At 38.5% G+C, this 24,292-nt stretch overlaps 3 protein-coding genes across 3 annotated transcripts in view; 1 reads left to right on the forward strand and 2 right to left on the reverse strand.

Moving 5' to 3' along the window:
• The window catches only part of LOC137479226 (beta-1,3-galactosyltransferase 2), a 149,874-nt gene that overhangs the window by 115,667 nt on the left and 9,915 nt on the right, over positions 1 to 24,292 (reverse strand). The gene's annotated exons all lie outside the window — the stretch shown is intronic.
• The window catches only part of GLRX2 (glutaredoxin 2), a 140,796-nt gene that overhangs the window by 36,725 nt on the left and 79,779 nt on the right, over positions 1 to 24,292 (reverse strand). The window lies entirely within an intron of this gene.
• The window catches only part of CDC73 (cell division cycle 73), a 102,730-nt gene that overhangs the window by 27,856 nt on the left and 50,582 nt on the right, over positions 1 to 24,292 (forward strand). Inside the window, exon 10 of the mRNA XM_068199548.1 lies at positions 2,530 to 2,594. Within this exon, the coding sequence (XP_068055649.1) occupies positions 2,530 to 2,594 (65 nt within the window). The remainder of the gene's footprint in view (positions 1 to 2,529; positions 2,595 to 24,292) is intronic.

Here is a 24,292-nt window from a genome sequence, read left to right on the forward strand (position 1 = left end):
GACTTTTGCAAAAAATGAAACCAGTGGCAGTTGATCAGAGATTGGTTCCCTGCCAGGTGCCTCTCTCCCCTTTGATTTACTTTCTAACTGTGCTGCTGGCTCTGTGGGCCTTTGTTCCCTTTGCTATGCTGTTGGAGACAGGGAACAAACATGGAGAACTAATTACAAAGTCAGGATTTGTGCTAAGAGGAAAGAAGCCACATCAGGCCAGGCACAAGAGAGCATGGTGCTGTGCTGGTTTTGCTATGGGGTGTATGTATTCTTTGGAAAGACTATCTAACCAAAATAGTTGGAAATGCTCTGTGTCACAGGCATGAGGAACCCATAATAGGTCAGTCTGGAAAGGATAAAGGTTCTTCTGGTGGTGATGTTCTGAAATTCACAAACAACTGTCAGATTAGATTAGACACCTCTGATTTCTGTCACTCCAAGTCAGCAAAAGCATCCCTTCAACTTAAGGAGTTCTACCAAGTATTCTACAAGGCTCCAAGCACCACCTGAAATATTAACATGCTCCCTGCCCTGCAGCAGTGACCTATATAGTCACAGAGCAACCTGTTCTCCGTGGAAGTGTTTGTGCAGTCATGTCTTGACCATCCTCAGCTCTAGTTCAGTGGTGTGACCTCTGAGCTAAGACTCAAGGCATTGTTATAGCTTGGGGTTGAGGGGAAAGGTGGGAATGCCTACCATTTTATATAGGGAGGCAATATCAATTTATACAGGGAGGCTAGGCTGCTTTCTTTGGGTTTTTTGTGTGGTTTTTTTTTGTTTTGGTTTGGTTGTTTTTTTAGTAGGAAGGACTGGATTCATGTAGGTCTGTACCTGCATTTTACTTTCTCAGAGTTTTGTCTGTAGTTCAGAAATGTTAATCTGGCAGAAAGGGAGGAGTGGCCTTGAGATGTGAAGCTGAAGAGCTAGAACTGAGGTGACTATAAAACAAAACATGGTCAGTGACATTGGGTGTCTTGACTTGGTAGTGGGGGTCAGGTCTGGTGGCATAATTGAGGGAATGAGGTGAAAAGGTGAAAGCCCAAACTGTTCAGTAAGTAGATAGCTGTCTCTGTGGTGAGAGGAGTATGATAATTTCCAAACTCTGGAGTATATTTTTATAAGCACTGGAAAGTTCTTAAATCTGGGAAACTTTTTGGCCTTGTTTCCTTTTAGTGCCTGATGATCTTCCTCATCTAAGGAAGAAAGGATGAGCAGCCACAGATGACTCCCAGATCATGTGAATTGCTTTCAAGGTTGTCTGGGTTTCAGTTTAAGTTAATTTACTCATGATGAGAGCAAGAAGCTCTAACTGTTTTGAGAAGTCAATATTTTTCTTGGACTCTTTTTAGATTCGGGTAGGAGCCATGCTTTGGTTCTGCCTTATTTCTTTGTCTATCATGATTTTGTGCTGGTGCACAAAATGAAGGGGGTGTAAGAAATGACAAAAACATACCAGTTCCAAGTAGCTGTTTCTGCACAGTATCAGTTACTTTTACCCAAGTCTAGCTGAAATAGCCCAGAATTGCTTAGATGTAGACAAATGCTTGTTTATCATGGTTTGGGTGGTGATGATCATACCATTTTTGGTAGGAATTGTTTGGATGGTTGTGTGATGGGATCAGTTGATGATAGATGCATGAGGCTAGGGAATTTACAAAAGGGAAAAGGTTTTCTTTCCAGTCCTGGTGGCACTATTCAGGAGCTTACTTTGATCTTAAAGCTCTGAGAGCAGGGGAACAGGGAAGGAGTCTTCAAAAGCAAATAGACTGCTGACAGCAGGTTTAGTCACTGGGCAGTTGCGGGCTTCTGGCACTTAGCATAAATTCAATCTAATTAAAACTAATTTAAAAACCACCCCAAGAACGCCCCTTTTTATAACCTTTAGTCTGGTATTGTGTATTTATGCAGATTCTTTCCTCTGTATCATATGACAATGGCAATGTTACTCTTCAGCACTCCAGAAGTTAATTTATCAAGCTAAAATGGCCACACTTTTATAGCTGGCATGTAAATTGGTTTCTTAGGTATATTTTTCCATTAATACAGGTTGAATATGTTGCAGTACAATGTATTCTGGGAATATGAATGGGACTTCTCAATCTTGCAGTGAGGAGAATTTCTGAGACTGCATGTAAATTGTAGCATATTCTCGCAAAGATTTAGGTTTATAGCCTTTCTCTGAAGTACTTCCAATTATTCCATGCAGCAGGTAAAGTACTATTTAGAAGCTATTCAGGTAGCAAATAAAACAGTTCTGATAATTAGCAAATAATGGCATAGTAGATTTTTATACTAATTTGAATGTAAGACATGTTAAATGGTTGCAGAAAGCAGCAATATCAAACTGACCTCTGTCTAAAGAAAGCAGATTTCTTAGTGACTACCCAGGTTTTGTACTGGGAACAGAACCTAAACCACCAGCAGCAGCAAGATGTGCTCTTTGACAGAAGAGCTTCAGAGAGATCTCCAGTGTTGTCCATTTAGACAAGACACTGCTGTGTTCACAAGGGTTTACAGAAGGCTTCTTTCTCTTTGCAGAAACGGAAGGCTTCAAGATTGACACCATGGGCACCTACCATGGGATGACTCTGAAGTCTGTGACGGTGAGTGGGAAGTCTTGGCTTAAATATGTTTTACAGACGTGATTGTAAACATATATACAATACATGTTTAGAGACAGAGCTTGTCCTCCTGGCCTAGGCTCTCAGTTAGCAAGGTCACTTAGACTGAGTAACAATTGGTGAAAGTTCTTGTCTATGAAAAGACAAAATGTGTTTTGTTTGATATGCATGTTCTAGGGGTCTGTGCCCCAGAGATTTGTTTGTCTGCAGTAATGAGGTGTGCTGGGAAGGCTTCTTGAGGTGCAGCATTTTTCTGTTACACTTAACATACCCAGGTTTTTGCTGACCTTAGGTGTGTCTGGAAAGGACACAAGTGATAAAACTATACTCAGAAAACTGAAGTAATAAACCCAGGTTTTGGAGTATTGCTGTTTCCCACTCTGCATTTAATAAAATAAATTTTTTGGTGGTGGAAGAATTAGACCTCAGCATTACTGTTAGAGCTTTCTCGCTTGGTGAAATGGACTTCTGTTGTTTGGCTGAAAAATGCTGTCAGTGGGAATTGAAGCATTCACAGAGGAGAAAGAGAGACCTTCAAACAGATTCCCTTTTCTTTCTCTGGCAAATGTTTGTCTGCTTTTGTGCAAGTGGGTTGAATGCTTTCAAATAAATGCTGTTTTGATCTGATGGTAAGTATGACAGATGCTGGAAAACTGCTGTAGTGGCCTCATTAAGTTTTTTGCCAGCTGCATACCTATGTAAATGTGATGAATGGACAGCACTGAACACTCTCCTAAACCCATGCACTACTTCTCGTTTGCGCTTCTCATTTGAACATAAAATAGGATCTTGAGTAGAAATTTCTGAAAAACATTCAAAGGCTTTTTTGTTCGATAAAAGTCCTTTCCCAAATCTTTCATTCCCAACTCCTTGTGACTGAGGATACTGTAAAAGAAAATGGAAGGGCATGTTTAAGGAAAGAATCTACTTACCAGTAAATAGTGTGATTTCTAGATGAATTTAGAGATTGATTGGATGAAGAAAAAAGATAACCTGTTATGTCTGAGGATTTGTTCTCGAACTTTGCATGAATTTTGGGCTGCTTTATGAGGAACCAAAATGTTGTTAGACCAAACTCAGGTTTCTATGAGATATCATACCTGCTTCAAGGGGTAGGGATTTGAAATGGGTTGATAAATAGGTTCTGTTTAAATTGCTTTGTGGGGAGGAAAAAGAAAGAGGAAGGAGAAAAGTAAGTTGATAGTAAATCAGAAATGTTGAAATGTTTTAAGCTTATAAGTGTAAAATCTGTGAAAGTGAAGGGTTGCACAGTAACTTTAAAAATTATATGGTTTTTTTAGGATCATAAAAATAAGTATATTTTTTTGTTCTAGGAATCCTACATCCTGTATTGAGCATACTGCCTAGGGTTTTGAGGTTATTAAACTGTCCTTGTTGGTTTCTTCCATTTAGGGAGAAAATAAAATAGATATTAAATTACAAGTAAACCTTTTTTTAACATAAACTGAATTTTTTGAAATAACTGTTTAAGAGTGCACGATTGCACATAAAGCATCATCTGGTGTCATCAGAAATATTAAAACTCCATCTGTTACTCAGCTTTTGTCTAAGAAAGGACCTCTGAGGGATATTTGGAGCCTTGTTTTCCAGACTATTAAAAAGATGCCCTCAATATTTAGCTCATTCATAAATTGCAGTGACATCCTGGCTTTGTGTTTCAGATGGGGGAGAAATAAATCTGTAAATATGTTCATCTATTTTGTCTAAACTTTGTCATAGTGATGGACCACTCAGTTCTAACCCTTAATGTCAGGTTGTATTTTTGTGGAGAATAGTTAACCTACTGCACTTGCCAAGTTTCATATTTTGCTTTTACTCTAGGTTTTCTGTGGTTAGTTTATATTTTTTTTATGCTAGACAAAATTAGAGAGGAAATGGGGAAGGTAATTGCTTCCCCTAGGTGTTTAATGGGAAAATACATTATACTCATTGGCTAAATCATAGGAATATGGAGGATAGCATTGGAATTCATCCCACCTGCATGATCTCATTTCTGTCCTCATAGTAGTGGTATGGTTCCTGTAGGAACTCATCAAACATTTCAAAGGAATTCAGAGTTCTAGGTAGCTCTTGGTTAGAGGCTCTCTTCAAACTTCAGATCTCTGATTTCCAGATGGATGCTCATATTTGAAAGCTTCTTTTTTTATGCCATTGTTCCCCTTGACATGATGGCTCCTCCATTTTTTCTGTGGTGTTTGCTTCCATTAATGTATTTCTGGAGTGTGGTCAGATTCCCTTAAAACTTACAGTTCTTATCTCCAGTGTAAAGTTCACATCCACTGAAGAGTGGATCTGAACAAAAGATCCACTGTTTGGAGTTGCCCACCTGCTTCTCATACAAAATTTGTAAAAGTTTTTTTTTTTGTTTTGTGTTATATTCCCTACACTTGCACTCTGCCTTGCAGTAATTCTCTGTAATGATTTTTATGAAATGTGCAAAACTTCTGTTTTGTGTTTGTTCTTGCTGAAATGTGAGCTGTCCTAGATGCTTGTTCTTTTTAACAGCAAAACAAAAACTTCTTTATCTTGACTGCTTTCTTTTCATCAGTGATGTTGGAAACTTTCTTAGCTTTCAGAATTTGTGCCAGAGCAGATGGTGAATGGTGGGCTTTTTCTGAAGTAATGTCAGCTAAAATAACTTGTGCTGCTGGCAGTTCTTCCCTGTAACAGGGTTTTTGCTTGATTGGCACACTATCTCTTAGGAAGGACTGACTTATTTATTGAATTTTTATTGTGAAGGCATGATCTCATTATTCTGGACCTGGAATTGTTTATAGCAAGGCATTTTCCTCAGATTTTTTTTTAAATAATTTTTTCCTTATTTTAATACCTGTGGCACCTTCTGGTCACACCTTCTGCTGTGGCCACCTTTTGCCTGGATTGATGATGTTTTGGAAAATTAGTAAGTAAATTAGTGGTGGTAGCTCTTGCTGCTGGTTCCCCAGCAGTTCAGGTAGCAAACGGTTCAGTATGGCTTTTCAAAACCTGCGGGTCTCCCTGCAGGCTTCACTTCCAAGCATAACCCCCTGTATAACAGAACATCATCTGTTTTTTATCTAGGAAAGTTTGGTGTTTGAGGTGGATCAATCTTCAGAAGAGATGTTTGTATTTCTGTACCACACAGGGTGTGAGGTGATGCTGAGAGAGCATCTTAAGCTGATATGCTGAACATTCTTTGTTACTTGTGTAAATTTGACATGTTTGGGGCTTTAGCCTCCTGCTCTTCTAAAGGGTAATGTTAACTTGGAGGCCAGTGTCATCCAGTAGAAGCCTAAAGGTGAGTCTCACCTTTTTACATACAATGAAATAGAATTTTGGACTATTCATTTCTGTAACTAGGATATGTGAAGCATTTGACTGTTAGTGTAGCTCAAGATGTAAAGATCAGAACAGACCAGTTAGCTGCACCTAGGGCAGGAGAGAAAGAAGTTGCTTGTTCTGTGAGCACCTGATAAAGCTGAACTCTTCCAAGCTGAGGGCATGCTTTGTATTGACTGTGTGCACTAGCAAATCATATTTGTTTATCCTTTACAGTAATAGTCATGGTGATGCTGGTTTTACTCATCTTTGTGCTTTTATCCTTGAGTTTTCATGGCTTTAATATGAAAGAAAGAAATAGCATGAAAGGCTGTGGAGTTTTGTAGGGTGATTTCCTCTGAGTTCTGAGTGCCCTGGCTAATCAAGGATTTGAGGAGCTGGAAGCTTGTGTTCAAGTGAACAAGAACTGCATAGCCCTGCAATGGCCCCTTGTAGAAATTTTTTTTTTTTTGGCTGGAAAAATCTCCTGTTTTCAACTTGGAGTTTCTTTTAGCATTCAGGGCGGCTGAAGCTTGGGAGCTTCCTTTGTCTCTTGGTTTTTGCTGCTAGTGATGGAATGTGTCACTGATCATCTGCACTCGTAAGCAGCCAGAGCTGCTGTTGGCATTTTTCTCTTCCTGTTCAGTGAACAGGAAGGTGCAAGAGCTCCTGTAGGATTGAGCTGATGACCTTCCCAGAGAGTCTGCAGCTACACCTGGATGATCGGTATAGTTCGTGAGGACTTCACTGGAGGCACCTCACTTATAACAAACTCAAATGCAATTTTCTGTGGTGTATTCAAACTTTGTAAATAAGAAATTCTATGTAAATTTTCAGTGCTTCTCAGTTGAGTGATATTTTTCCTCCAAACTGACAAAAGTAACATCCCTCTTACTATTGTATGTTGCCAGGCTTTACAGCAATCTCTGGGTAAAAGTGTCCTTTGTAAACATATGAGAATATCAATAATTAAAGTAAGTGCATTACATTTCAGTTACAACAAATACATTTCATAATCCTGGCAGAAACCAAGTATTTAAAAAGGAGTCCCTATGTAAACCACAGTACAAGCAGGTCTCATTTCAGAAGAATTGGAGACTGGTTCAGCACCAGCATTTTCCAGTCAGTATCAGATTTGGGGAATTAATTAATCAAAGGATTTTACTGTTATTGCCCTCAAAATTTTTTGAGTTGGGTATAACCTCTGTGGTGTTTTTTTTTTTTTTTTGGTTTTTTTTTTTTTTTGTTTTTGTTTTGGGTTTTTTTTTTTTTTTTTTTTGTTTTTTTACCTGAGAGGTTGCTTAAACACCTCTGGTGTATCTTCAAAGGAATAGTGTGTAGTATAAACAAAGAGAATTACTAAATTATGGCACTTCACAGACTGAGACCCTGGAGAGGAAATGGTTGGGGCAGAAACATCATGATGTGTGCATGTGTTTTATATAAAAGACTTAAGAAAATTGATATGCTTCTGTGTGAGGAGGTAAATCCACAGGATCCTATAACTGATCGTGAGGAATTTGTGATTCAGTCCCAAAATTCAAAATGGCTGTTCAGAAGCATATGGTGGAGTTGGGCATTGTCTCTGTGTTCAGACAAATAATACTTTTAAAAAGAAACAAAAACTTGATACATATTTCATATTTGCGATGGAGGAGAGATAGCAGTTTATCCACATCAACAGTTTTCTGTGTCATGTCCTAATCTCATTAAAATGTTGGAGGACAGTGGGATTGAGGGAGGAGTCAGCAAAACAAAGGACTCTTTGAAATCTTTGAAACAGGCTCTCATGTGCTGCATAATTTTTGTGCAGCCTGTGCAAAAGATGGTCATTATTCCCAATGGGAGTGCAACAGCAGCCTGCCTACACCCCCTCTCCCCTCTGCAGGCTGAGCACCTTTCTGTGAATTCTCTCTGTGCATCCTATTGAGTTTTTAACCAGCAAGAGGAAAACTGTGATAATATAAAATCATAAAGTTACATAGATTTGCATGGAGGGCAGATGTTTTCACACAGATGATACTTGAGGTAGATACTTGTTTTTCTTGGGTTTGTAAATAATTTTTCACCATAAGTATACTGCTCTGTAACTAATTCAGACATACCCATGAGGTCCTTGGTCCATTAGGGTTAAGGGCCAGGACATGACCATGAACTCAAAACATCTTTTAGCTGGAGAAATGGTTGTTTCTCCAGAAGAGTCTGCCAAAACCTTACACTGCTCTGGGGTAGCAGACAAGAAAGCTTTGTGTGCCTGTATTACTCTAATGAGAGTGGATAAAATGCAACCCAGCTTCCTAAGAACTATTACTGTGTTTTATATTTAAGGCCCACACAACAGTTTCAGTGGTTGGCATTTCATTGCCTAAGTTGTGTTTCAAAAATTAAATTGCTTTCCCTTAAAGAGTTTTAGTAAATAGTGAAGCTGATACAGACTAAGAAGAATCACATACAAATGCTGCTTTCAAGATAATGTGTAAGGCTGAACAATAGTGCACTCGTTTTCTTTGGGATTGTAAATGGTGTACATCTGTGCCAAGATGTATCTGACTGTTGTACTGCATTACACAATAGAACTGCCTGTTTTGTCCCCTGTAATAGGTTTTCTTTTATGTTGGGGCTAAGAACTGCAAATTCAAGTAAAGACAGGGATGTTGTATAATCAGTCATGCCTCAGAAGTTAGGCATTGCTGTGTGGCACAGTGTGCTGCTGAACAAGAGGGAGCAAGGCCTGGAGCTGTGCAGCTTTGCCCCTGAAGGAGCGTGCCTGGAGTCCCTGCTGTGTAAAGCTCCGCTGGGGCAGTGCTCAGTGTGCTCGTGGCACAGCTGGCAGCTCCTTGAGAGCTTTGAATGGAGGAGTGCCAGATATGAGAGCCCAAAGCATTTCTGAGAATACATTCAATTAGAGCTTTAGACATCCAGGAAGCTTCACTTAAAAAGGCTTGAGAGCCTCAGGCATGCTTGGTATGAGCTCTGAGATGACCTCCTAGACCTGTCTTGATCCAAAGCTGTGTGACAGGAGTGTATTTGCCAGCCCTAGAGGTATCTATCCCCTGAGAAGCTCATCTGCTATGCACTGTGTGCATGAGGACTGGGATCCTTTGTAAATGTTTCAGGTATCACTCTCATTTGGAAACCTAGCCCCAAATAAAACTGCCTAGGACACTTCATTTGTGTTCTTTGGATTGGATGTCCACCTTTACTTGAGTTCTGTATAGAATTGTGCTTAGATACATTTGTGTTTCTCAGGCCTTTGGGTTTGTGTGTAATCAAAGTTTTATAGGGTGCTGCTCAATGCTACCAGCTGAACCTGAGCTACAGATTTTTGTACTTTGTCCTAAGAGTTCTGAACAATCAGACATCATGCACTGCACAAGCTTATTTTAAACAACTGGGTCAGCACCTTTCCCTCTACAAATTATCTCCAAACATCTAACAGCTGCATCTTTGCCTGACAATTCTGGGGAAAGAACAGCTCTGCTCTTATGTAAGATTCTAATTTATTCACACCTACTGAAGGTGGTGTAAAGGTCTTGCAGAGCCAGTAGAAATGAGCATGTGTCAGATGGGGGATCAAAAAATAATTCACTTTAACATACTTCCTTCTCCCTACAGGTTATGGGTAGCCATCCTCTTATCTCGGAATTAGATTTAATGAAGTTTTGAAGGTTTCTAGCATACTTTGCAATTCATGATACAGCAACTAAATCAAAATAACAATTGAAGAATTTAATGATCATCTGAGTAATTCATGTAACTGATGTGAGAACTGAGTCAAGATTTCTTTCTCTGGTCAGTTTTTGAGATTATGCCGTTGTCTTTAGCCCCTGTGACACTTTACTACATAGTTGTTTGCTCGTACTAGAGTAAGGAAGAATTCATTATATGTGGAGACAAGTTTTCTGCTTTTTCTACTTGGAGTACTTGCTGATATCTAACTTAGTGTCATAGCCATACCTTCTGAGCTTGGAAAGTAGGATAGCTTGTTACCTTAGCAATATCCATAGGAACTGCCTCAGAGCCTAGGCTCATGTGCATCTCACTCATGCCATTTACTACTACTTAGTTAAGCTACAGCACACTCTCCTTTATGATTTGTTTATAATTATTTTGTACATTCTGTGCTTAGTCCTGTTGCCCTCTTTGAGCACATTTAAGGACTGTTGTTTCAATTTGTGGACTGTGTTCTGGTGTTGTTCTTTTAAAGGTCCACTTCCTTTCCTTTTTATTGCAGTTGTGGGTTTCTTTTGTTGTTGAGTTGAGGTTTTTTTTCCCTTCTGTTGAATTCTTTCAGTATGTGGCTGGGAGTCTGTGATACCAGAGGGTATCTCTATCTCAGTGTGGCAGATTTTGTTCACAGGTACACAGTTATTACAGCAGTGTGGCATGGGCAGGTGTTCTTCAGTGCTTCAGTCAGAATATGAAGGGCAAAGATAGTATTTTCTGAGTGCATTAAACCTGCAGAGCTCAGAACTGAGACAGAGCTTTAGAGGCAAATGTTGATGAAATGCTGAGGCAAGAGCCCTGGTTCTTAGCCTTTTGGGGGATGGATTATAAATGATGTCATTGGCCACTATTTCCAGGTAGTGCAATATAACCACTGAGAAGATCCAGTTAGAATAGCAAAATAGGACATATTTTTAAGCCTTTTTGGTAGTTCCTTCTTGCACCATTTAAGAAGGTAATTGATTAAGAGTGACAATATTTAGGTCTTGAAATTTGTGAGATTTTAGTGCTCCATCTAAATCCAGGTGTTAATCTGCCTCTGTCTTTTATGCAGCCACACTGTTGCTGTTGAATCAGCATCCTTACTTTTAGGATGTCTGTAGGCCAAGTCCTGATTTACTCAGGTTTGCTCCTGGTGGTTCTGGATAAGTCTGTTCAGTGCAGGCTTTCTCCTTAGGTAAATGACTGTAAAGGCCATATAATGAACTCTGCATTAATTATGGCTCACTCACCTGGCATTTGGGCAGCAGTGATCATTCCTCCCAGAATGTACCTGTGACTGTGAGCTGCTGGGCTGCCATCTGGAGCTGGGTTTGTGCTTGCACTGAGCAATATGCTAGTGCTGACACCACTCACATCACTGCTGCTGCAAGGGTGGGTCCTGGCTCTTTATTCATCTCAAACTCAGCTGAGCTGAGGGGGCTATGGGGAGATGCGTGTGCATGCAAGTGCATGTAGGCAGGCATTGAATGATGCATTGGCTGGTTTAATTCTCATTCACCACTTTCTCTGTTGGCCCTCTTTGTTCCCAAAAGGCTTGTGGGATTTTCTGGAGATTTTTGGTTTGGGACTTTTCTAAGTAACACGTGCCTCATGCAAATGGGACTTAAAGCTTAACATTGAAGAAGGTGATCTGGTAAAAATAAATCTGGTTCCTTACCTTTTTGAACCAATAAATGTATAGCCTGAATGCAAATTTCTTTGAGACAAACATTTTTATTTTCTTTTAAAATGTAAAAGGCTAACATTGGATCTATGCATCTGTAGTACTTAACTATTTTGAATAATGAAGGTTTGTCCAAAGTACTTAAAATGTCAGATTTATCTAAGGCAGTTGGTAAATTGAAATAAACTTATAAATAACTTTGAGAACAACTGTGTTTTTTACAAATACATCATTTAATTAGCTGGCCTGTTGTTATAAATGACCCAGACCCCAAGTGTAAATGTGTTATAGAAGTTTTATTGAGAACAAAATCAGCAAATCAAAAGGGATGGTGCTGGCAGTGTGGCAAAATGCCAGAGGCTCGTGCACAAAATGGTAGCTTCACCTTTAATCCCACTGATATTGCATCAGCTTTATGCATATTTGTTTTTGGTTTTACGTAGTCTCACTCCATGTCACCCTTTTTGGCACAGACATGGTTTTGTCACTGTGGTTATCAGGGTCCTCACTGGATGAAGTTCTGCTCCTTTGAGGTCATGTCTCAGAAGTTTGGCTAGCAACAGTCTGTCCAATGCAAACTCATAACCCATACTGCAACACACAAAACCATACTGTCCTCGTGAAAACCAATTTCACAACTAGGCTACTGTAACAACATTAACCACTTAATAACAAATTATTATCTTAATATTTACAACATTATAATATCAATTCAGACAATACTTTGTGAAATCCAATTCCCACTAACTTGTTTCTCACACCTATAAAACTGTTAGTTAGATTTTATGCAACATGTATATTAACAAAGCATGTTTTTATGTCGTCCTACATTTCCATTGCATTTAGCACATTAAGGTTTAGGAAGTCCAACTATTCAGATAGTTTGCTGCTTTAAGAAACTTAGGATGTATTTTTGGAATTTAAATCTCTTCCTTTCTGTCTCTCCATGAAGATATGAGTCAGTTTTGTGCATGAGCAACAGATATGCTTTAAAAATTCAGTTCAAGTGTGAAGGAAAACTTGGTGTGACTAAGCAAAGTGACGTAGTGATGTGATAAGTTTGCTTGCAGTTAACTGTCAGTCTACTGGCTGTAAATTCATAGTACTTTAAATTTAGAATGTTGTTAAAAAATTCTAGGTTTCTTCAAGTGAGGTGGGTGTCTCCTCATGCCCTCCCTTGGCCCAGAGGGAAGTGCAGCTGCTGAGTTACAGATGGGTGATTTTGGGTGGCTTGGTGCTGCTGTTTTGAGGAGACACAGAGAAAGCACTGCCTGCCTTTCTCTCCCTGGGAGCAGTAATTTGAGGATTTAATTTCCCTGGCCAGCAATTTTCATAAAAGTTGACAAAGGCAATAACTTTTCTGCAGGTTTTATTGGAATTGGGAAGTAGTTTGGAACCACACTGTGGGAGAAGGGAGGGAGTGTTACTGAAGCAGACTGAGAAGAGCTCTGTTTGCTGAGGTGGGAAAAAAACCAACTCTGCTTTAGAATAGGAGACTTGAGGGTTCATTATGCAGCACTATCCATCAGCCCTACTTCCCATTTACCTTTGATGTAAATCAGGCAAACAGATTTACGTGTATAACTGAAACAAAAATGGAAGACAGTCATCAGTAAAGCAGATAACCTGCCTGATTAGTTGTGTTTTATCATGGTTGCTAGCTAACAAAAGACCTGTGGACAGAGAGGACTTAATAATGTCTTAAGACAAATGCAGCTAATAATACATAGACTATATTATAATATACATAGAATATATTATAATATACAGAACATATGTAGCCACCTCATCTGGGTCTATAAAAGCCATTCTGTTTTAGGGTGATGATGTGTGCTGTAGCAAACAGTGATTTTTATAGTAGCTTTCACATGTATAATTATGTCTGGAAAATAATGTCAAGAAAAAGCTTCCAAAAATATCTGGACATAAACAGCAGGTGAGATGCAGATTAAAGTAGTAAAATACATATTAAAATCCTAAATGGATTTTAATGCTGTATTAGAAATTCAAATCTAAAGGGACTCTGAACTGCCTGAATGTTACATCTGATTTTAAAGGGTAGGTGTATAGCTGGCTCTGATTTCGAAGGTGAAGTTTTAATAAGTAAATTAACTTCCTTGTTCGTAGCTGAAATCTTTGGAAAACTGTGTTTGCTGGTTTGTTACAGTTCCCATTCAGAATAATGAAAGTGCCTAATCAGGCAGTTTGCTCACCTAAGGTGAGCTAAATATTTAATAAGGGTAGCTTGCATATGTGTGGTATAGTACTGCACAACAAATCCACAGATTCAATATGTCTCTTATATTCCTTCCCCTGGCAGGGCTCAGCAAGACTCTTAATGTCCTTTTATTTTCTTCTCTGGAAAGCTGCCTGCACGTGGTTTGTAATGACAAACACTCTGAATTGTAATCCTTTCAAATATGAAGGTGGGTATTAGATAATTTTAAAGAACGATTACCACAACAGTAATCCATATGCAGGGAACACTTTATAGATGGAAATTTGCAGTACACAGAAAATATTTTCAACTATTATTTTATTACCCCTTTATATGGAGCTGAGAGAAATAGAATATAAAAGGTAATAAATACTCAACATCCTCCAGGTTAAGATCCAGAATTGATTAAAGTTAAGCACTAGGGTAGTGTTAAGAATATTAGTATACTAATATTTGTGAAAGTTTTCAGTTATGAATAAAAATAATACCTTTAAGGAAATAATGTAACTTTTTCTGATGCCTCTCCTAAGTGGAATGGAAGTGATTGATTAACCTGACATTTAATTTTTGGCATGCTTCAGGGAGTTTCTGCTATATGTTCAGTAAGTGTTTCTTTAGTGAAGTCGTATTTAAACTATGGTAAAATGCATAGAATGTAGTGATACTTAATAAATGTGGCATAACTAAAGAGTGTTCACAGCTTATGGTGTTTTTTACCCCCTCCTCCCCTCTCTTTTTCTTTTTTCTCCTTTAAACAAAAGACTGACTTTGGCTCAAATAGGCTTGGCCAGTTTTCTCTCCCATCACATTCCCCAGAAGGAAGCTAAATTAATTCTGTCCGTAAGAAGATTAAACGCTGATGGGGTGGGCAGATGTTTTATTTTCTCGGGGGTGAAGGAAGTAGTATGAGCTTCTTTGGCAAGGCTGTAGATAATGGTGGTGGGAGGGAATGTTTTGCTTCTAGTTAAATTGCAGAAAGGCATTTATACCTTTCTGTAATACATTTCATGTGCTCTTTGACATTATCTTGATAGAAAAATAAAGATGTGTTCTGGGTTTATGTATTAGTAGTTCATTTACTACAACACTGATTTGTAGTTAATCTGTTAGGCTTCGGGATAAATTTAGGTGTTGCTGTGAATTTTATTTGCTTTTTACTTCTTTGTTTTTCACTTTTAAATGTTTAAAACTCAGAATTTTTCTACATTATTTATATCTTGGTTCATTTTACTTAGTTTAGTTGGTTTTCAATTCTTTTGCTTAATATTCTAGTATTTTTCTTTTCTGTTGATAAAGCCCTGGCTACAGTAGTATGGTTACTCCTTATGGCCAAGCTGCTGTAGGAGAAACTCATAGTGGACCCTGTGTGCTTTCTAGCTGAATGCACCGAATTCTCTTCCTGGAATGAACTGATTCTTAACCCCTGAAGTCTCTTCTCTCTGTGGTAGCCTCCAGCCTGGTGCTGACCTGGGAGCTATTAAATAATTTAAAATGAAAATTAAATTAAATAATTTAAAATGAAAATTAGTTCATTTCTCATCTTTGGATCCTCCTGGATTCCTGATTTGTTAAGGCATTTTGTGACAAATAAATAGGTTTTTGGAGGTTCCTTTGTGCTCACACAAAATACCAAAAAAAAAAAAAAAAAAAAAAAAAAAACTGTGTAAAGATTTGGGGTAAAAAACCCTCCCTGTGTCTGAAACATGACCGTGGTTCTTCCTGGTAGCCTTGGTGTCTCTGTCAGTCAGTGCCCTTCAGGGACTCGACGACCTTGTGGAACTTCCTCCCAGATTTCTATTGTAGCTCCTGAGCTCCCCAAAGCAGGATTTGTTTTAATGGGTTAAAATCTTAATTCATATTTTATTGCTAATGAAACACATCAGGAGTTTCCAGGGTGGAGCTGTTGCCACCTGAGCATGGCTGGGAGTCATTAGGAAGTTAAAAGTCTTCAATAATGGTCTGTGTTTTCCAGTTAAAGCAACTGCTTCATAGTTCTGCCATGTACAAATAACCTTTTCTCCTTAATACAATGGATGATGCAATCTAAAATGGCAATATACAAGTGTTCCTTAAGGCTATATCTAGATCAAGGCACTCAAGCAAATTAAAGCAAATTACCAAAGTGTTCAACATCAACATTCATAAGTTATAATGCATTAAATTGCCATTGGCTGGTGATGTCTTTAGGAATAAAATTAATTTAGTGAGCTGTATGTAGTTTAATTTCCTTGCTTTAGAGTGAGTGAAGGCCAATTTACTTCTGCATTGGAAAACTCACATGGGAATTCAGTGCATTTAAATTAATATGTTTTGACTTCTCACCTTTCCCTGAATCTTGATAAACCTTCAGATCTTTGCTTCCCCAGACTGTCACACATGATTGCTGCTCCTCTGCTTGCTGGGGTCCCATTTCTTAGTGCTGTGGGTAGCTTACATGCCATTACAGATTTGATCTCCACCAGGGCCACAAATAAAACTCACTTGCTGCTCTTCACTGCAGGCACTAATGGCTGGATCATACAGAGCCATGATAGTATTTATTAACTGACCTGCAGAGCCTGCATGTTTTGCACAATGCACAGTTCAGGATCCTCTAGATCTCACGGACATCCAGCAGTAAATTCAGTACCTTTTAGGTTTTTCATAATGCACTTGTTCTGTGTGTATATATAGAGAGAGTTAAAAATTGTAAAGGTATTTTTAACTTTTGGTTTTATTTTGGTTGGCAAGCACAAGGGTAATTTGTTTTGCTTTCAGTTTTATGTTTGGGGTGTTTAAGTTGAGAATGGAATAGGAAATTAAATTGCTGTGGATGCTTAATAGACTGTTTATTTTTGGGCATAGTCAGTGCTTTCACACTTTACTTCAATTGTCATTACTCGAGAAAAAACACTCATTTCCAGTACTTAAACTGATGAATTGGAGCCTACCACGTGAAATTTGTCCACTTATTTACTTACATAAGCTCTTTAGGGCAGAATATTTTCTCTTTTAAGTGCTTGTCCTGCCTGTGTATTTCCCTTGAAGTATGAGTCTGTGGGGTTTGCATCTTTTATCTCCCTGTTTAATAGAAAGAGATGTACTGTGCAATACTTACTCAAGTGTCACAACTTACAAAATTTGTAATTACTGTCCATTATTCTAAAGGATTTCTACAGGGTTTTAAAAATATTTTTCATTTAATGCAGTTAGCAGCAGCAGAAAAAAATATTCTGGTAATTTTTGCTCCCATTCTGCATGTGTGGAGGATGGTACAGTCCTAGATTACAACATCCCTATAGCTGAATCTGTGTAGGTGAATTTCTGTCTTCTGCCATTAGATTTTTCAGTAAATGGGGAAACTTGGGTAATATTTCTGTGACTTGTTGGCTAAATTTTACCAGCTGCTTAGGGAGGGAGTATTGGTAGTAACAGGTCCTAATCAACATTTATTTATACTTGTTTTTTTTGAAACAAATAATTTTGATTTGGTCTACTATCATCTGATTCCACTGTTAAGTAAAGAGTTGGTCTGCAATATACGATCAATTCTCTAAAGGACTAAATCTTATTATTAAGCTTTGGAAATGTTCTATAGAAAATTCAGGAACTGTAGTGTGGTATTTATTAGAAAGAGAGAGGTTTGTGTCATTTCTGGGAGTCATTGGTTTTTAGGGAGTTAGTGTTCACTTGTTTAGAAGGACTAGTTAGAAATGTCTCAGAATGAATGTTTAATGTGTTTTTGAGATGTTTGTGTGAGGAGGGAGATTGTTATGGGGTTTGTATAGAAAATGCTTCGTTTTTCATATTGTATCTTGCAAAGACTCACTTCTAGTGGGTTACAGCATATCTCTGATAACTTGAGAAAACCTCTAGCTGTGAAGAGGTAGTTGTAAAAGAGAAACAGGACAACAAGAAAAGAAAGCTTTATTGACAGTTGGAAAAATATTTTTTTTTCTTTTACTTCCTAAAATCCAGGGGCAAACACATTCTTATCTGTATTGGCCACTGAAACACATGAAATGCCAAATGTTTAATTGGCTGTGGTGGGAGGTAGCCTTTTTTTTTTTTCTATGGCAACACATCTCATTGTCATCATTTTCACTTCAAGTAACTGACAAAGCCAGTGTGAAATATGTTCAGCAAATATGTAAAGTTATTTTTTCCCAAGTCTTAAAGTGTCACCAAAAAAAAAAAAAAAAAGGAAATTGTCCAGCACCTTGGGTTACACAACAGGACCTGATGGAGAGTGTGAAGGTCCATGTGAACCCAGTGAGGATCAGCAGGGCCCTTCAGCAAGTGCAAAAGGTGCTGCAGCTGGGTTAGGGCAGTCACAGGCTGGGAGAAGGACTGCATGGAAGGACTTGGGGCTTCTGGTGGCTGAACAGCTGCACATGAGCCAAGAGTGTGCACTCAGAGCCCAGAAGGTGAACTGAATCCTGGCTGTGTCAAAAGCAGGGTGGCCAGAGGTCAGGGGAGGGGATTGTTCCCTTGTGAGACCCCACCTGCAGTGCTGCTCCCAGCTCTGGAGTGCCCTGCGCAGGACAGACGCGATGGGCCTGTTAGAGCAGGTCCGGAGGAGGCCATGAAGGTGCTTGTGGGGCTGGAGCTCCTCTGCTCCAAGGACAGGCTGAGAGCTGGGGCTGTGCAGCTGCAGAGGAGAAGGCTCTGGGGAGACCCCATTGCAGCCTTCCTCAAAGAGGGTTTGTAGAAAAGAGGGAGAATGGCTTTTAGCAAGGGCACACAGTGATAGGACAAGGGAGAACAGTTTAAATAAACGAAGAGGGCAGATTTAGATTTAAATTCAATGTCAGGAAGAAATTCTTTCCTGGGGGGATGGTGGGGCACTGGAACAAGTTGCCCCGACAAGCTGTGGAAGCAGTGTCCCTCCTTTCAGAGAGTGAGCGTTGGCCAACTGCAATTTATGTTACATTTAAACTGGATTATAGCTGTGTGTGCTGAAATGGCTGCACTCGGAACTGGAGCAGAGGAACTTTGCTGTGTCCTAGCCAGGGTATGTCAGCATGGACTGCTTGCTGCAATTCCATAGTTGTGAGGAAAAAAGAAACGACACTTAATGCTCCTGAGCATCTGTTTTGTCATGAACATCCTGTGATTTATCTCTTCTGTGAGTAAATCAGGGTCTGATGAATTCGAGGACTATGTTAGTGCTTCAGGTGCTAATACTTGTAAGTCCAGGAGAATATTGTGATAAGAAGTGGGGAGAAAAACCCACTCCGTTCCATGTAAAATATTTTACAATGAAAAAAAATGAATACAGGATTCATAGGTGGTTTTTTTCTTACAGAATTGGAAGAGGTAGAACATTAATACTTGACTAGTTGTCATAAGGAGTCTTACAGGCAAAACCAAAGTAGTGTTTCATAAAACTCTCAATTTATGGAATGTGTGCAGAAAATGCTACTTAACAAAAGTGTGCTCATGGGTGTAAATTTTTTTTAATGAATAGGAGGATGGGAAGAAATGTCATTGTGTAGTTTATTCTAGTTTTTCCATTCCACTCTGCTAGCATGAAATTTGGACAATAAATCATTCAAACTGCTTAACTTGTAGTAGTAGAAAATATGGAAATGGTGGAAGGGAAAAAAAAATTAAAATGTTTGAGGGATCCAGGCAGTGCACTTCTTTAGGACAACATTATATTTCATTCAGGCTTAGTGCCTCCAAATTATTGTCACAGGGCTGTCATTCCTTTATTAACATTAATGAAAGCTGGATATCTGAAGTTGTTTGCAGCATCCATTTCTCAACTGAATTTTGGTTAGAAAAAAAATCATACCTTTAGATGTAGCAAACAGATCTGCCTGCTTTTTTAAAGGGGGATAATTCACAGCTGGATAGTAGGAAGTGACTATGGCTTTTAACTCTGAATCAATTTTAATTTTTGCAAACTAAAAGAATTGTGACTATCTATCATTCTTGCCCTATTTTTTTTTACCATTTTGAGAATTCAGGGAAAAGATTAGGTTTTTCAATTAAAGTGGATAACTTCCAAAATAGTTAAATCATAAAAAAATTGATCAAATAATAAAAGAAAACTGCTGCATCAGGTTTTAAAAATCATTTCAGGTTTGGAAGGTAGAATTTTGTCATGCCACAGATAGAGGTATTATGGAAAATACTGTTGAAGATACATCTATATATAAATAAGGTGATTTCTGGGAGTTTGCTGGATTTTGGTTGGTTTTTGCTCTTTCCCTTTGGTATACCTCACTGTGGGTACAGCATAAGCTTTGTAATTTGCTTTTTGAGCAATAGAGGTGTTAGTTGTTCCCTCAGGTATTTACCTTTATTTTAGAGTCTTGAGTAACATTAAGAGCACCTCTGAATTGTCTCATTTCTTCACGTTTTTGGGACATAAAAATGTTATCCTTTTCTGCACTAAAAGCCAGTCCAAAAATACAATATTTTAGATTAGAGATGATACAATGGGAAATTGTTTCTCTTCATTCAGAAGGCTGGATAATTGAGTTGAGTTTTTATGGCAGCAAAAATCGATGTCTAGGTGGACTTTGGAAGAATGCCTATAAAAGGACTGGCATTTGCATTAAGTAGCAGCACTAAATTTTTGACTGAGTCACAGATGGTACTTTCTAGTGTTTCTTTTTTTGTTTTGTCATCTTGTATCAACCTGTATATTAAGGCAAGACAGGTTTAAAATGTGACGTAAATTGATGCTTCTTTTGAAAGTGATGACAGTGACACAAATCCTGAATGAAACCTGCAAGATTGTAGGTTATTCTCAAAATAGTTCTTTGACCTCAGCTTGTTTAAATGCAGGCTATGTTAAATATTTAGGAAAGGCAGTGAGGAAGGTTTTAGTTTCCTTCAGAGCCTTGTCTGGTATTTTATTAACAAAGGATTTCTTGTGGCAGTTGGTTTTTCTCGTTATAAACTTTGAGCCTGACTGAGATGTGGGAACAATTGGCCTTTCCAGAAGAAAATATGTGGTGGGGTTGTGGTTTTTCAGGAGTGTGGAGGGATTTGGTGGTTTTAGGATGGCATGGATGTTTTTAATTTTTAATTTAATATAAAACGTTAAAAAATGTTAACAGCAGAAGAACTGGGAATACTTTACCTTCTGAGGACTTTTCTGTGTTGAAAAGATTTCTCTCTTAGATCCTTGCAAGCATGACTTTTTCTCCTGAAATGTGAATTTGTGTCATCTTGGGAAATTTTTGAAGATTTCACACTGTTTTCAGTATCTTAATCTTTTTTAGTTGATTATATTGCAAGACATTATCAAAGCTGGTATCCTTAAAATGTTAGGATGACAAACATGTTTCACACACTTCACTTTTTAATGAGGTAAAGAAAAAGAGACTTCTCCATTATGCCCACACTGAGCATCTGGGGGATCAGAGCGAGTGGTTCATAGAATATTCCTATTAAACAGTTGAAATGCCACTTATTATTAGCTAGAGCTAAATGGGCTAATAGGAGGTGGAGGCGTTGCTGTGATGCCCTTGTCCTCAGAGCTCACTGTGTATTCCGCAGTGCACTTTGGCCTCCACTGAGGTAGGACAACTTGCAGTGTTTTGTTATTTTAAGAAGTGTGTAGTGGTTACAAACTGATAAAGACTGTATAAAAACACCAGTTTCTTCCTCCTTCTCTTTTCTTGAGCAAATGACATCTTGAAGGTCAGCAACAATTCACTCCACCCTTCAGAAAGTAGGTTTTTTACTCCAGCCTTCCCAAGCTAATGAAAGCCCTTTGAGAAAAATCCCGTCAAAGATTTTAGCACTGTTGACTTCTCCACCCTGGACACTGCACAGCTTAAGCATTCTCATGGCAGCCTTTGAGAGTACATAAAGCTTTAAGCCATCAGTACTCCCTGAGCTGGAGGGACTTTTTTTTTTTTCTTTTTTGAGTGGTAATTCAAGGTTACTGTCTTGGTCGAACATTTTGACCAAAAGCACAATCTTGAGAAAAGTGAAGGGAACAATTTGTACCCTGTGGTTATAGAGCAGTTAGCTCATGAACCAAAATGCATCATTACTATCATTCAGTTAGTGTTATCAGGAAAACTGTCAGATTTAAATGCTTAAGAGAGCTCTTGTAACTGTTGCCATGGTAATATCAGAAAAGCAACGTGGTAATGCTCATCCATATCCCATATTCAGTTAAATTCCTTTGCAGTCTTTTAACTGTGAAAGGAAGGTACCATATTGTACCAGGCTCTCTTTCTTTTGAGCTGGAACAAATGAAGGCTGAATTTAACTCTTTGTGTGAAGATGAAATACAAATCCTAGGCCCAAGTGATCCAATTTGCTTTGGTCTTGGTTTGCTTGTGTACTATGTGTAAAGTACTCTCTGTGGAGTTGCTGATTTGCTGTTCATGGCATTGTGTCATGACTTGGAATTTGTTTCAGGCTTTAAAAAAAAACATATGCACTGCAGTCAAAAACTAAAAATTCTGTTAGAAGAATGGATTTACCTCATATGTAAATCTTCTCTAAGTGCAGAAGTGTGAACTCTTATGACTAGAATTCCAGATCCTGCTTTCTCATTTGGCCTCACTTTTGTAACGCTTTTCCCTGCCACTGAGCCTGCCCTGTGTTTCGAACCTGCGCGGTGTTGATCAGCTGTGCATTTTTAGTATCACTCTTCTGTTTTCTGACAATCAAGCTGCTTTCTCACTGACTTGCTGCAAGAAGTTGTTTTCCAGAGCCCTCCCCCAGCCTCCTGTCCTGGAAAGCCTTTGCCTTCACTCTTGGTACAAAGCAGAGCCCATCCTGTCCTTGCTGACCTACATTAGCACAGTGCAGCATTTCAGAGCTGGCCGTGCAGCCTCCCTGCCTCCCTCCTTCCCCAGGGCTGCCCATGGGGTGCCTGGGGAAGGGAGGCAGTGCTGGATGGGCTGGAGATGGGATCTGTAGGAATAACAGCCAGTGCTATGTCCAGTACATGTGCTCAGCAAAGGGGGTGATACTGCGCCCCGAGTCACATCCTGCTTTGGAAGGACAATCTGAAATGAAAAGGACAATAATGCTTTTCACTGAGAGGTGCAGTTCTCACAGTGTAACTGAGTCATTGTCCAATATTTGCTTATTTGTGCTATTTGACAGCAAAAGAGGGATTGAGAAATAGCATTTAAAATTGGGAAAATATGGCAGCAACAAGTGATGTTTTTGCAAATCAGTTGCAAGCCTGTTCTTCCCAAAAGCACAAATGGAAGAAGTAGTAGCTTCTATATTGGCATCTTCCCTCTCCCTTTCATTTCCTCCTAGGAAGTTTCCATGCATTGCAATGAACATTTGTTCAAGGGAAAAGGTTTTCTTGCCCTGTGGGATTATGTAGGTATTTTAGATTGACGTGTGATTAGGGACTCTGTTAACATATCAGGAAAATAAGTGGGAAGAGGGAGGCAGTCTAAAGTAATGGCCTTTAGGTGCTTCCCTCCCCTCCAGTGCCTGATTTAGCCTGGGCTTGGAGACAGTTAATGCATGTCTTATATGTTGATATATTCTGAAAATATTTTGCAAATGAGGACTGACACGTTTAATATTACTGCACTGCAAAGAAAAGCAGATTCTAAATTGCTGTTCTAGTAAGGTTAACCTGAAATGCAGTCTGTCTCATCTCTTCTAGATCACTGCCATCCCATAATTTAAGTTTATAAATTTAAGTGAAGATCTTAGTGGGCACTGAATTTTCTCTCAGAACAACCACTGATGCTTGGAAGTACCTTGACATGTAATTTTAAAAATATAGAACGACTGCAAACTTTACCCATGAAAGATCTCTCAGTGACTGGGGATGGGATCAGTTCTACTACACCAAAAGCTGTAGTTGTGCATTTTGCATTCTTAATTCCATTGGTGTGGGATGAGCAAATATCTCATACCACTGATTTAACTGGAGATGTGAAAGGAACAGTTCTGTTGTTCAATAACAACTTTTCTTGGTGGGATTTCATTTTGGTCCTATAGTATCAATGTGTAAATCTTTATTAAGTTGAAAGTTAAATAAATATGAGGAAATGACAGAATTCCAATTTCTGATTTTTGTTACCAGGCCAGCTTTTCTAAGATTTTTCTTTGCCATAATAATGGTTCTGATGATGTCACAATTTTTTTCTCCCATCATAACTTTTGAGCCCTTATGAATTTTTATATTTGTTTTCAACCTGAAGCAGACATACAGAGAAGTAAAAGCATTTAAAGCAAGTGTTATACAAACTGTTGTGCTTCTGTATTCAATGAATAGTTCTATCCTTTTTTTTTACTGCATTGCAGGCATGTTAGAGTTTTTAGCTACAAGTTTGTATGCTATTGCTAATGAATTTTTTTTTTCTTGTTGTATGGGGAAAGGAAGTGAGAGAACTTGTCCAGGCTTTTCATGATATAATTAATTATTGCACTATTTTTAATATGAACTGGTTTTATATTCTAGTAGAGTGAGCAAATAGCTTAAACACAAGCTAGAAAACAGTAAAACATTCAGAGAAAATAATGTAGAGCGTTCATTCTATAATTGCATATTTCATCATACAAAATGATTCCCTTTTGTTTCTGAAAGCTTTGCAACAAACTGTGTAAGAAAACAGTACTTGGATGGAAATGTTTTTAGTAGCCTTTGCCCATCTTGATAAGGATTCAAGTATGTTTATAGAGTAGTTTCAACTTACACCCAAACATTAATACAAATTTTAAAAAATCATGTTGGACCCTTAAAAGGGCATTAAGAATGGCTTTTTATTTAGCTCTCTGGTGCTCCTCACTAGTCCTGTAAGTAGCAGGAGGTTTGGT

This window comes from Anomalospiza imberbis, chromosome 9 (genome assembly GCF_031753505.1).
Source record: "Anomalospiza imberbis isolate Cuckoo-Finch-1a 21T00152 chromosome 9, ASM3175350v1, whole genome shotgun sequence".
Classification (NCBI taxonomy): domain Eukaryota; kingdom Metazoa; phylum Chordata; class Aves; order Passeriformes; family Viduidae; genus Anomalospiza; species Anomalospiza imberbis.